The sequence below is a fragment of the Bemisia tabaci genome, chromosome 10, assembly GCF_918797505.1.
Source record: "Bemisia tabaci chromosome 10, PGI_BMITA_v3".
NCBI classification, from domain to species: Eukaryota; Metazoa; Arthropoda; class Insecta; order Hemiptera; family Aleyrodidae; genus Bemisia; species Bemisia tabaci.
In genome coordinates, this window is record NC_092802.1 from 11,677,927 (window position 1) to 11,692,889 (window position 14,963).

At 40.9% G+C, this 14,963-nt stretch overlaps 2 protein-coding genes across 4 annotated transcripts in view; one reads left to right on the forward strand and one right to left on the reverse strand.

Annotated features, from left to right (window-relative positions):
- The window catches only part of LOC109044678 (uncharacterized), a 52,623-nt gene that overhangs the window by 23,627 nt on the left and 14,033 nt on the right, over positions 1-14,963 (forward strand). The gene's annotated exons all lie outside the window — the stretch shown is intronic.
- LOC109044679 (RWD domain-containing protein 2A) lies at positions 9,549-14,363 on the reverse strand. Its single transcript, XM_019062502.2, has 3 exons — positions 14,250-14,363; positions 13,266-13,965; positions 9,549-9,866 (listed from the first exon to the last, which is right to left on the reverse strand). The coding sequence occupies exons 2-3, from the start codon at positions 13,953-13,955 to the stop codon at positions 9,612-9,614; spliced, it is 945 nt and encodes a 314-aa protein (XP_018918047.2). The 5' UTR covers positions 13,956-13,965; positions 14,250-14,363; the 3' UTR covers positions 9,549-9,611.

The window sequence follows — 14,963 nt, forward strand, 5'->3', positions numbered from 1 at the left end:
TTTACAACAGAGCTGGGATCAACGTTGAAGCGGCCGCCGACAGCATACTGTTTTTACATGCTTTCAGCGGGTGCGATACGACTTCTGCCATCTATAATCAGACTAAAGCTAAATTCATTTCAGTCTTTAAAAACCAGCCTGATTTGGCGAAAGAATGCGCTTCGGTTTTTCAAAATGCTGAATCTGAACGCGAAGAAATATCTGCTGCAGGAAGGAGATTTTTGCTAGCTCTGTATGGCTGTAAAACCCCCGAAGAAACAACTTTAAATAATTTTCGGTATAAATGCTTCGTGAAAACGTCATTCCAAACGAGACAAAATTTGGCTTCGTTGCCTCCCTCTGAGGAAGCCGCTCAAAATCACTCCTTTAGAACTTTCCAGCAAGTTCAAGCATGGAAGGGTGTTGAACTAGATCCGACGGAATGGGGCTGGCTGCCAACAAAAAATGGCTTGTCGCCGGTTACTGTGCAAAAGCCGGCACCGGACGAGCTGCTGAAAAAAATTTCCTGCAAATGCGTCAAAGGCTGCCGCGGATCTTGTGGCTGTAGAAAAAGCGGCCTTCGGTGTACTGATTTATGCAAACATTGCTGTAATTCTTGCGAAAATTCGGTGCAGGAGGATTTCTCACTTGAAGAAGAAGACATTGACGAGCCAGGATATGATTCTGAAGACGCGGATAACGATGACGACCCCCCTTTAGAGGCGGACTCGGCCCCGCCAACTCCAGTTCTCCAGATTCCAGCGACCCAAAGAACTATTTCACCCCAAGTTCCTTCAACCTCCAGTGATATTTTGATGCAACCAAGCACTTCCAACTCCGGTCCGACAACGCGTGCTAAAAGGCGACGCATCTGCTGATCCGATGGCAATCTTTAACTACTTTATCTTATATAAATATTCTATAAAAGTTAAAAGTAAATCAGTTTCGTTAAAATTTGTAAATACGAGTAATTAATAAAACCATCTTACGCTCTAGCTTGTAGTGTGTTCAAGCCGAAACAAGTTGTTCATGATTTTATTTAGCTTTACCTACGAGGAGAGTAAAAGAGTGAAAAGTTTTAACCTAATGATGCTGTCATGCACGCGCGTAACATATTGTAGTTTTTGTTCCAAGTATTTAGAATGCGATACCTATTATTTAGAATATTACGAGTATGACAGCATTTCTAACTATAAAGTTTGAATGCGCATACTTTTTGGTCAGCTCAAATTACCGTTGGGGTAACTTTTACCTCTTTCTTCCTCCAGGTTCATGAAGATTTAGCGAATGAAAACTGCCTTATTATAATAGTACGAGGTATGGAGGAAATGAAGGACGGAGAGATGGGCTCAATAGTGATATTCTGACATTTTAAAACTACTAAAACTGCAAAATAGCGTTTCGTCGGATAAAAATGCAGTGGAAATGATTGTACGCTGTTCTTTGAGGGAGCGTGGGGGGAGGGGTGGGGGCTGGGAGAAGGGATGCCAAAAGGGGTGAAATCTGTAATTTTACTAATTATAAGCGAGATGTAATGCCTTAAAGCAAAATTAAACGTTAGGGAAACCATAAAACGGTCCTTATAAGGTAGAACCGTGATGCGGCGCTACAGCCGATTTCGGCCGTGCGAGTCTCCGACTTCAAGCGCTCCTAGTTCCCGTTAAAAGTATCGCTAGTGTAAAAACTAAGAGTGATTCTGGTAGCATTTTTTGTCTACTTTAATTTCTGTGGTAACCATTTTTCCCGAAAAACCGCTAAGAAAAAAGATATTTGAGAAAACCGCAAAAAATTGCGATTTTTTCAAATTTCCCGCTATTTTCAGCGCGCTCTGGCGGATGGTATACGCATGTTATCATAATTTTGATACATGATTCTAAACCAAAATTTTATGTACTTTCATTCTGCAAATAACTCATTTTGCCGTCCGACGCACAGGGAACGAGTTATTAGCGATTTTTGGACAAAAAATGAGATTTGGCAACGTTTTTTCAAGATGGCGGCTTTAGCGGCAAAAATCGAAGGTAGCAAAGTTCAGATTCGGATTCAGCGCTAAAAAACACATAGGAAACATGTGTCAGAAAGTTTTTCGCAAAATTTGCAAGGTAGACCCCTTTTTTGGTCTAGTTTGACTGGACTACTTGCTGAGAATGCCTGGGCCTTTGGTGCCCTGCTCTCCCGTCCCACCACAGTCTTCGCCGCCAGAAAGCAATACAGAAAGCAGGCTTAACCGGAGAAGAATACAGGGTGATCCAAAAGTCCCTTCCACCCCCTCTAACTTTTTACCTAATTGAGGTAAAGATTTGAAACTTGGGGGATATTCCTAGGTCAAAGGGAGCTACTTTTTGGCCCCCTAAAATTTTCAGGGGGGCCCCCTTGGGGGGGCAACGGCCCCCAACTTTAAATTTTCAAATGGGAAGACCCCCTTTGTGATAGCTCGTTCGAAAGAGCATAAAAAAAGAAAACTTTTCGCGCAAACCCGAAGTCAATATCTCAAACCGTTTCAAAATGGCGGCCGGTTAAAGTTCAAAATGGCCGAAATTTCACACCGGTTATTTGTCGATGGATTTGCGCGAAAATCGGTATGTAGGGGTATTTTGACACGAGAAAAACGAATTTGACGTTAGATTTTCAAAAAAACTAAAATTTCCAAAATGGCCGCCGGTTAAAGTTTAAGATGGCCGAAAATTTTCACCTTGGTTTTTTCCTGATGGATTTGCCTTAAAACTTGGAATTTGAGAGTATTTTGGCATAAGATAAACAAACTTGAACTTAGATTTATAAAAAAATAAATTTTTGGTCATTTTGAACTTTAACCGGCGGCCATTTTGGAAATTTCGGTTTTTTTGAAAATCTAACGTCAAATTCGTTTTTCTCGTGTCAAAATACCCCAACATACCGATTTTCGCGCAAATCCATGTGCAAATAGCAGAGGTGCCAATTTTCGGCCATTTTGAACTTTAACCGGCCGCCATTTTGAAACGGTTTGAGATATTGACTTCGGGTTTGCGCGAAAAGTTTTCTTTTTTTATGCTCTTTCGAACGAGCTATCACAAAGGGGGTCTTCCCATTTGAAAATTTAAAGTTGGGGGCCGTTGCCCCCCCCAAGGGGGGCCCCCCTGAAAATTTTAGGGGGGCCGAAAAGTAGCTCCCTTTGACCTAGGAATATCCCCCAAGTTTCAAATCTTTATCTCAATTAGGTAAAAAGTTAGAGGGGGTGGAAGGGACTTTTGGATCACCCTGTATACCGTATCGGTTACTTGTCAGGGCCCATACCCTCAATCCGTCGGAATAGGTTTGTCCGTTCACCATCTTTGGCAACTTTTCCAAAATCAGATTGACCCACCACCTCCAGGACCAGTACAATTCACTATTCATCAACTATACCGTATTTCTCTAGCTCAATTGGAGTACAAATATTACTTGGCAAATCAAGGCAAGATTGCGCGTCCTGCGGGTTACGAAGCGCCGTCTCCCATGCCAGGCCTTCCACGGTTCCCCCCGCCCTCCCCAAGGCTCCCTTCTCGAGGCTATCCGCCCTTCTTAAGATTGCCCGAGCCTTTGGTACCCTGTTCTCCGATCCCACCTCAGTCTCCGCCGCCAGCCAATCCGTGGTGGTCGGAAGACCCTTTACACGAGTTCGGGTTCGAGCGGTTCTTCCCGCGGACTCCCCCTCCCGCGCCGTCACCGCTGCCGTCAGTGTACGAGCTTGACCCGAGCACCCCCCCCCCCCCTCCAGAGCACCTTTGGAACCGTCATGTAACAGATTGGGACGAGTTCGACCCTTTCAAAGCATGTGACTTAGTGTTTTTTCAAGAGCCGTGCTCATCTCTCTTCTCTCCAACTGCCTCCAAACGTGTTTACAAAGCCTGTGACTTAGTGTTTTTTTTTTTCCAGGATTGTACTTCGCAAAAAGATAATTGTTGCAGAATAATTAAGAATTAGGAAGCAGGAATAATTTAACTAAATAATAAAGGAACTCAAACCTACAATATAATGCAAAAAAAATTGGAAAATCTCGTCATGTAAATACAGAAGATTCGAAAACGCCTTCAAATGAGGCGTCATACCTCACGCGTTCCGGGGAGTTCAAATAGTTGTATCCCTGCGCCTTAGCAAGGCGATGGAAGTTTAATATTGAAGTAGCGTCCCCGCTTGGTTTTTCGGCTTTCCTGTGCCGGCGGCACGGGAAGAAAGCTCGGAGCTTTATGAAAATTCTATTCTGTTTTTTCAAGAGCCGTGCTCATCTCTCTTCTCTCCAACTGCCTCCAAACGTGTTTACAAATCCTGTGACTTAGTGGTTTTTTTTTCCCAGTTTCTCTTTCTTGAGACTTAGCTTTCTCAAATCTTAATATTTCAGCGCTTCAACCACGAAACTTAGATTTCCTCACTTCGAACACTTTTGTTCGAGTACCACACCATACGAATACTGACCCAACGATTCAATTTTTTAAAATAATATATCTACCTGAAAAAAATGGTAAGTTTTTTCTTCAAACTTTAAGACCTGTTGTCAAGAAGTTACATCTTCCCAAACAAGCAATCGGTATTAATACTCGACTGAATAAATATATTCACAGACTAAGGAACGCCAATTACCGTAATCCTAGACCCAAACTAATATTAAAACTAAAGAAGCAAAACAAAAAATACCCAGTTCGAAGTTGGTTTATAAGTAATGAAATTACCTGAAATAATATTTGTATGGGGCACATTTTTCAACCATATTCATGTGTTTTCTCTTTAATTAGATTGTTATCACAATTTGAATACTTAAGAGACTCACATATTGTACACAAATTTGAGCGTATATTAGTAGGGCAATACTCTATTCCGGAAGAAAGAAGTTTCGTTCAGACCATTAATTCTATTTATTTTAATCTACTTCACGAAATTATCAGATCTCATCAGTATTTAACATCTAAATTTATAACGATTCCAGAACTTATTTCTTTGAAAGTCCCTATAATTTATAAATTATTGTGTTTCTTGTTTTTATACTGCTCAGATCTGTGAGTAATGTTTTCTTGACTAATTTTTTTTCGACCCCTTCACCCCCCGCAGATTTCGCCCTCCTAGCCCCTGATCTCTTTCAGCACCCCCCCCCCCCCTAGATTACGTCCTATCCGAGAAGTTGAAGAAGATATTGATAGCGTCCTGGTTCGCAGCCGATCTGGGACCTACATTATCGGCACCCACGGCGACCACTTCCATTGCATCCACCTCTGCACCTTCCGGAGGAGTACATGTAGATGCTACATCACTAGTCTCCTCCGGGAATGCTACGGGAAATGGGTTTCTAGAAAGCCTGTTGGCCGGCACTTAATCGGCCGCGACTACTGGATTAATATCGCAGTTTATCTTAGTATCGGGGCCAGAAATATCCATAAGATTAACGTCCCCGGGGGAAGTTGGGTATATGGCCGCGAAAATAGACATATACCCGACAAATACGCTTCTGTTGTACAACAGGTATAACACGGCTCCCTCTCTCGGGCTTTTTTTCAGGGGCGAATGCCGCAATTGATCTTCCGATGGACCCCGAATATTCTGACATCGTGGGTTTTACCGGAAACGAACTGACACGATATTTTGGGGGCTTCATTGAGAAAGTTGCCGTAGGAAGAAAGAGCAGCACAGAAAACGTCCTGAACGGGATGAGTACGAGACTTTACGGATTCCGTTGTGCAACAGGTATAACGCGGCTCCCTCTCTCGGGCTTTTTTTCAGGGGCGAATGCCGCAGTTGATCTTCCGACGGACCCCGAATATTCTGACATCGTGGGTTTTACCGGAAACGAACTGACGCAATATTTTGGGGGCTTTATTGAGAAAGTTGCCGTAGGAAGAAAGAGCAGCACAGAAAACGTCCTGAACGGGATGAGTACGTGACTTTACGTATTCTGTATTCTGGTAGTGCCCTGCCGTTTATTTCGCGTCCAAATGAAGCGAATTCGACATATTCTCTTTCTCGACCGACACTCAAACCACTGGTACTAACAAATCAATGCGCAGATTAACCAGGAGAAAGTACATCAGTCCTCCGAGATTTGGATCCGAATTGATTTGAAGTGTTATGTTGTAGTGGAATAATGCCATATCACCAATGGTTAGGTTAGGTTAGGTTAGGTTAGGTTAGGTTAGGTTAGGTTAGGTTAGGTTAGGTCCTCGGTAGTATAGTGGTCAGTATCCCCGCCTGTGACAGGTTAGGTTAGGTTAGGTTAGGTTAGGTTGACCCGAAAATTTGCTGGAGCTATACAACAAGTGCCTGACGGAACTAATAATGCAATTCATTCACGCCAATCGCGCAACATTGAGCTGCAATGCAAGCGCAGCATTTTGGAACCGCATCCGTCGGACTTGCAGTGCGCAGTTAGTCAGTCGAGTAAAGCATGCCAAGCCATCTCCAACAAGAATGTAATTCAATAATAAATTTCATAATCTTGATCCGTGCTCCACTTTTCACTCGGTATTTTCAAAACAACCTCGACAGTGCCTAGAAGAGAAATCTTTCCCGGACCAGCGGAAGATAGGAAGGCTGGCTCTCCTGCCGAAACCGGCTTCGACCAAATTTAGACCGATAACCCTGTAACCCGGTCTCCCGACTTATAATTTGAATAACGCGTGGTTTGGTCCCTCTGGTCCCAGGGCACGTTGATTGGTCTCTCTCTACGGGCTGTCGGCCAGTGGGGAGAGGGCAATTGGCATTGCCTGGGGAGTGGGGGCCCGGCCGTCATTCAGTCTTTTGCCGTCTCCTAGAGATACGTGATATAAGTTTTCATCATCATTCTAAAAAGGTGGGGCTTCGGCCCCATCTAGTGTTTTTTAGATTATAATTCGTCTTTAGTCATGTGCTTCAAGGTCTTTGCTCCGCTATTGAACCTTAAACCGACTCGTGTTCATACTTACCTACACTTTTCTTTCATCTATCTCATCTGTGGCTTACGAGCCCCGGCTTCAGTACGAGCTAGAGGACACCTGTAATGCCCTGATACGAGAAGTAGAGGCCAAGGTCGAGAGGCTGGGTTGCACGTTCGCGGGAAAAAATACGCCAGCTCTATTTATCAGCCCAAAGAGGGAGGTGAAGAGTGACCAACTTAACGTCAGAGTAGCAGGCGTACAAGTCAGCTTCAGTACGAGCATCAAGTACCTAGGGGTCATGGTCGATGACAAACCATCATTTGGACATCACGTTGAGTATGCGACCCAAAAAGCGAAACAGTTATGTGGAAAGCTGACGGACATCACACGCAATTTGAAGGGCCCTAAGGAGAGAAAGCGAAACCTTTACTCCACCGTGATAAATCCAGTTCTCCTTTATGCAGCACCTATATGGTACCCCGGTTTGGCAAAGAAACACAGGGAGAAACTAAATAAAGTCCAAAGATTGGCGAACCTTAGACAAACGAAGTCATATATTACAGTCAGCGGGAACAGTGCTGGAGCTCTAGCCGGAAACCCACCTGCATAGCAGAAGAGGCGGTGAGCTTAGAAGAAGAAGTCAGCAGAATAAAACTGAACGAGGTGGCTACGAGGGTTGAAAAAAGAGGAGCCATCAAGATGGCGAAAAAAGTAGAACGCAAACTACACACGCAACTTGAAGGGTCCTATGGAGAGAAAGCGAAAACTTAACTCCACCGTGATGAACCAAGTTCTTTTGTATGCAGCACCTGTATGGTAACCCGGTTTGGCAAAGAAACACAGAGAGAAACTGAATAAAGTCCAAAGATTGGCGAATCTCAGACAAACGCGGTCATATAGGACAGGAAGGCGTGTCAGTTGGACCAAATGGAAGGAACGGAGATGAAAACAACGCGATACAACCCGCCCGACAGCAGCAAACAAGGCACAAGGGGGAGCAAATACTGAGGATGGTGATGTCCACTGTGGTAACTCCACTTGCAAGGTTTTTTGATTCACATTTATGGTTAGAATCTAGTTTCCGTTGGATGCCCGATGATCAGAAGAGTTTATGACAGGCGTTAAAATTGGCGCAATATATTTCCAGAATGTCCCTTGTTGAAATTTTTAATCATGTTAAAGAATTAATTGTGACGCGAAAAAATGCTTTTCGCGTCTGATAACCCATGTGACTATTATTTTAATGTACAAAAATCTTACGAAATTGATTTAGAATTGTTAACCCATCAAGTGGGATTCGTTAATATAGGGAGCTCTTTACAAGATATTCATGACATACTCGATAAAATAAGACCAAAATGCAATACTTTGTTCGTTTTGGGAGCCCCAAATTCGGGGAAGAACTTTTTCTTTGACTCAATTATTCATATAATGAATGATAAACTACGGACAAATGGGAAATTTTACGCGTCACGACAATTTCCCCCTGGAATTTCTTTTCTCATTTTTATTTTATTTTGGGCCTCTGCCCAAACAGCATAATTATTGAAATCATTTTTTAAATTAATCTTACATTGATGCAAAATGCAACTGCATTTCATTCCTTATTTTATGGCTCAAAAATTAACTAACTGCTCACAGAGCTATTACAATTATATTATGACCTTCTAAAAGTTAAATTTACTCTCTTCGAATTACTCGCAAAAACATTTGAGCATTTCCTTGTACTATTCGTTACAAACGTCTCTCAAAGGAGAAGATGTTACAAATTAAACAGTACATAACTGTTTGTATAAACTAGTCCTCATAGAATCCTGTGGGCATTATTTAAGTAATTTTTTTTTTTCTGGTTACTATTGTGAATTTATTGTTTTAGTTTCGATACTTCTGAATTTTTTCTTTGCCCTCCCAGGTTGAAATTTTTAGTAAAAGTCCTCAGAATCTCGGGGAAACCCGAAATTTTTTGGAAATCTTAACATTTCAGGAGAATCTAAAATTTTCAGAAAATTCCCAAAATCACAAAATTTTGGGAAATTCTGAAAAATTTAGGAATAATGGTCTGGTAGACGAAATACGAATTTGGACATTCTAATACATGTTTCTTTCATCAAAATTTCATGTATACCACGATTCTCGCAACGAAAATTCCTGAAATCAACCCCTTACTAAAATATTGTTTTTATTTTACACTGGTTAGAACCAAAGCGCCAAGATCAGTAACATTTCCTTGACAACTTTCAGAAAAACGAACTTTTAGCATCACTTTTTCTTAGTGCATTTATCTCCTTACTTCTGTCCTGAATGAAAATATTTGCGAAGGAAATATATCGGCCAAACATTCAAAGAGTATTTCAGGTGATGATTTGACCAAGAAAGAGAGTCTAATGTACACAAACAAAATTGATACGTATTGGTTTGACTACTAAAGCTGCTTCTACAAAACTTTCAGAACAAGGAAAATAAAAAAAAGTGGATTTTTTTTTTTTTTTTTTTTTACGGCAATTAATTCGAAAATTCAGTAAAGTTCGAAATGCTCAACATAAAAGTCCAAAACTTACAAGACAAAAAGTCAACTACTCAGTTTAACGTTACATAGGAGAGCAACTCATTTTTCGGCTTAATCTTGAGTGACTCTCGAGTTCACATGGCCCCCATTTAAAAAACATTCAAACATTTTCCAGCTTCATCTAGACAGAACTCAGAAGAAAATAGTTGAAAATGGATAAATTGATGTTTACTTGTCTTTCATCCTTGACACGGAGCATTATTATTCAACTATGCGTCTCCAGATCTGCCATCAATGCCGAAGTAATCCTTGAAAACTTCTCCGCAGTCGTGTTCTTGCAAGTAGCGATAGAAGTCACCCATGTTCATGTGCTTGCCTTGATCTTTGCTTGTTGCGTTCTCATTGACAAATGATACTTCCTGAAATTTTCCGAATTTCCGATGAGAGTCCAAGTCTTGCCATGACCCGATAACTTCTTCCTCCACCTTTTTGCACATAATTCTCTGCCATGTCATATTTCTGATCTGAAATGAGAGCAATGAAAAATATTTTGTCTTTAGCCACAAATTATGTAAAGGTAAGGGCCTTCATTTGAAAACAAACGAGGCACAGAGCAGGTGTTCAATGGAAGGATACTGAAAACTGATGATGGTTAAACTACAAAACTTTTTACTTTAATTTTTGACAGCTTTGAGTTTACTAAATGAATGTGCTGGAAAAAGCTGCGGCTCAGTGTCTCGAATGCAAAATATCCACTCCTATAGAACAACTTGTGCAATTTTGTGCATTTCTAACTAGTACATATAAGATAGAAGAGGCATTGGTGTGTTTTTTTGTCAGAGGATGGTGTTAGTTAAGATATTTGACTAAGAGGGTTATGCCGTTTATATTGAACATGCAACAATGGAATTTACAGGGTTGCCACAAAAATTTGGAAATGATTTTCCCTGACTTTCCCAGGTTTTCCCTGACGAAAAATTGAGAAATTCCCTGACCTTTGAGAACGCGCGCCATGATCGCACACCCAAATTTACACCTTGCTAGCTACCATCGCACTAATATAGCGTCTCATTTGAAACGTGCTTAAGCTAAGGAGTCAGAAATTAATTGTAGAACATTTGGAAATACAAAAAGGGTTGTTAACTTTTTCTTTTAATTTTGATGCTTTGGACTTTCTTGAGCAACCCAATAATTGTTTAAGAAATGAAAACTTTTGAACGCTTGTTCTTTTGAAGAAACACTCTAAAAAAAGGGTCTTCCCTGGTGTTCGTTTCTCTATTTATCTTTCCCTTCCCAGGATATTTCAAACACCTATTTTTAAAGTGAGCTTCAAATGGTTTGTTTTTTCAAGAACTTTGATGCTTTGCGTTTGCAATAATCCTAGACACTTGAATAACTTTAAAGAAGAAAATTATACGGTTAGTGGTTAGACATCGGTAGTAGTTGATATTTCTTCGTTCAAAACCGAAAAAAATAAGCAACTCGTGAAAATTGCCAATTTTTCCCTGACTTTTAGCTGTTTTTGGTCAAATTCCCTGACTATTCCAGGTTTTCCAGAGCACTTTTTTCCCTTGACTTTTCCAGGTTTCCCTGAATTCCCTGACCTTGGCAACCCTGTAATTAAAATCACGGGAAATTTCGTCGCGATATTTTATTCAGTCCTATTTTCCTTAATTTCATTTTACCGAAAAAAAAACCATGGTCCCTGATTCTAAATCGTAGCTATTAGGATAGTTACTTTTCTTTTATTCGTTGAAAATTAGAAGGGAGTCATAAATAATGACGCGTTGTCTAAGTGTCGCAGCGATTTTAGCGATCGTCCCGCTAGCGTGGGTCGGCAGGGCGGTGAAGAGTCAAGACATCTTCGCAGTTTGACGCGCCTTCAATCCGGCGGAGCTGCAACATGCGTACACCCGTGGTCAAATAGTTGTATGTTACGCCTGCCGTAAACGAACTCAAATATCGATGGTTCATTCCACGCGAAATGGAGCTTATTTACCTCGATTGCAACGTTGCAAACCACATTTAATGCTTCAATTTCAATTAATATTTTTTAAAAGATACGCACAGATTCTCTGAAAAATTAACAATAATTTTACGAACGATTATAATTGAAATCACGGGAAATTTCGTCGCGATATTTTATTCAGTCCTATTTTCCTTTTTCATTTTTACCGAAAAAAAAACCACGGTCCCTGATTCTAAATCGTAGCTATTAGGTTAGTTACTTTCGTTTTTTATGGTGAAAATTAGAAGGGAGTCATAAATAATGACGCGTTGTCTAAGTGTCGCAGCGATTTTAGCGTTCGTCCCGCTCGCGAGGGTCGGCAGGGCGGTGAGAGTCAGGACATCTTCGCAGTTTGACGCGCCTTCAATCCGGCGGAGCTGCAACATGCGTACACCCGTGGTCAAATAGTTGTATGTTACGCCTGCCGTAAACGAACTCAAATATCGATGGTTCATTCCACGCGAAATGGAGCTTATTTACCTCGATTGCAGCGTTGCAAACCATTTAATGCTTCAATTGCAAGTAATATTTTTTAAAAGATACGCACAGATTTTCTGAAATATTTACAATAATTTCACGAGCGATTATAATACAGGGTTGCCACAAAAATTTGGAAATGATTTTCCCTGACTTTCCCAGGTTTTCCCGAGAAAAAATTGAGCAATTCTCTGACCTTAGAGAACGCGCGCCATGATCGCACAGTCAAATTTACACCTTGCTAGCTACCATCGCATCTAATATGCGCTAATAATAAGCTAAGGAGTCAGAAATTAATTGTAGAATATTTGGAAATACAAAAAGAGTTGTTAACTTTTTCCTTTAATTTTGATGCTTTTAACTTCCTTGAGCAACCCAATAATTGTTTTAGAAATGAAAACTTTTGAACGATTGTTCTTTTAAAGAAACACTCTAAAAAAAAGGGTTTTCCCTGGTGTTCATTCCTCTATTTATCTTCCCCTTCCCAGGATACACCTATTTTTAAAGTGAGCTTCAAATGGTTTATTTTTTCAAGAACTTTGATGCTTTACATTTGCAATAATCCTAGACACTCGAATTACTTTAAAGAAGAAAATTAAATGGTTAGTGGTTAGTCATCGGTAGTAGTTGAATTTCTTCGTTCAAAACCGAAAAAAGAAAGATTTTAAGCAACTCGTGAAATTTGCCAATTTTTCCCTGACTTTTAGCTGTTTTTGGTGAAATTCCCTGACTTTTCCAGGTTTTCTAGAGCACTTTTTTTTCCCCTGACTTTTCCAGGTTTTCCCTGAATTCCCTGACCGTGGTAACCCTGAATTTAAACTTGTTGTGCTATTCTACACTGGTCTTATTGTTGCCCTCCCAACATTAGGTCAGGAGGGCTCCGACTGGATAGGAAGGAATTGAAACAGAAGTTGAGCCGTGAGCAAGAAGTTGCATACGCTGGCGCGAGAGTTCAAGGCCAGCCGGATTCCCCATATTACTGCGCTAATTGGCCAGGCGAGAGTTGCTAACAGACGATGTATGAAAAATTGCCTACGTGGAGGTGGTCCGGCAGCAACATACTTGCCACCAGTCACTGGAAAACAATAGAAAATAGTAGTTGCGTACGTTGCCAGCAAGCACCTCTGTTTCAATTTCTTAGCATTAAATCGGACCTCTAACCTTCCATACTCTCTGTATTGGGGCGTAACTGTGCTCTGCAATCAATCGCCCATACAATCAAATGCTTTTCTAGCCCTACCTGAATGTGCTTGTTCCCTTTTGTCAGCAGGGCAGACATTATGTTTCAGCTATCAAGACATGTATTACGCCTCATACAACTTGGTCATCATGCTTGAGGTACTGAATCATTCCAAGCCATATCTACAATGCAACATGATTGTAAAAATAGCTCATTCAAACTTAATACGAATTTTGACGGGTTTAATTAATGTCTTACCGTTTGCCACCACTCACTGCAGCCTGACGATGGTCCTTCCACGCAGATAATCCCTGGCTTTCCGGGCAGACAAAAGCCACTGAGATTGCGATCAAGTGCTTGCTCTAATATTTCTTTCCGCTTCGTCTTATTGTAAATATGGTGCGAGTATATCCACAGCCGAGAAAACGATTCCCTACTCTCTTTCAAGTTTTCTTTCTTTGGGGAAGCAATCTTCTGGTGATAATTGGCTGCATTTTCTTGTAGCCATATCACAATTGAGCAAATGCAAATCTCACCTCTCTCTAGAGATGCTACGTAGTCCTTGACATCCGAATTCAATCGGGTTTGATGAGTCCTATTCAATTGGTCACTACGAACGAAAACACTAGGTTCAGTCTCTGGGTAAAAGCTTGGCAAATTAGCGCACAGCTCAAGCTTGAGATCATCTAAATTTAAATTAATTATGTACTCCAGATGTAGAGGAACTGTGGATGATTTACATTCTACAAATTGATTGATGTCGGCGATCACAGATTGGTCTGTAACGGTTAATTCACCTGAGTTGGGAAACATGGAGGTCAGCATCTCCAGTTCCTCTAATTGAATTAGTAGCATTTCTCGAATTTTGTCTTTACCAGCCGACGCAACTTGCTGCTTGCAACGCTCTGGAGATAATCCCCTGCTTCTGGGTTGAGAGTCGGAATGCATGGTGAGCTACCTGCAAATCAGAACAGAGATTAACTAATTGGAGTCTAATACACCACTAAAATCGTGTACAATTAGAGAACAACTATTTTTGAAAGATCAGTTCCTTTATGCCATTGAGTCTCACCTTTCAAGAAAACACGCAGAACTTGAGGTTGTTCTGATCAAGGACTTAGAGAGCATTGGGTAGGTAAAAATGTGTGTGAGAATGTTATTGGAAATCGCTTGTCCTGAGACTGAAATAAATTTGAAACGTGGAATAGTAACAGGATAATTAAAATAGAGAGTAAATTTTACCTTCTTACAACTTCTCATTACGGCATTCTGGAGATGTGGCGTTATCAGTTTTAGGAATTTGGTGAAATGTAAATATAAGATGGAGGTTTGAGGTTATGTGGATGTCGCTGGTGATTGGTTAGCGAAGACCGGCTCTGATTGGGCTTTGCCGTTTACAGTGTTTGGCGGGATTTTTTAAATTTGCGCTCTTGTCCTACTCGAGCGTGTTTCATGGCGGGAGCGGGGGGGAGGTCATAAAACCTATGTCCAGATTGATTACGGCACACGTAATTTCCTTAAATATTCAGTAATATTCAAGGAGGGAAAAATTTTCGCGATTACGTCTGAATGGCTGGAAACTATACTTTTAAATCATGTTCACCCTCATCTCATAACTCGAACTCCCCTACGACTTTCGGGGGTAACGTAAAATACATGCCGGTGAAAACTTCCGCTTTGCAAAAAGTCATGTTTGCATTAATGCGTGGGGGCCTAAATGCAATGAGTCAAGAGTCGTGCTGCCGTGCTAAGGAAAAACGCCGTATGAACATCCGATAGTTGCCAAATTTACCCAGATTAATAATATATTTTTTAGGAAAGTTACCCATATTTTCCCTTGAAATTTTCAGGTATTTTAGATCAAATTGCGAAAAAAATCGTCTGAAAAATTTTAAGCAAAAAATTCAAAAAAGTTCCAGAAAATTCGGTGTTTATTGAGGGGAATATGGCAACGCC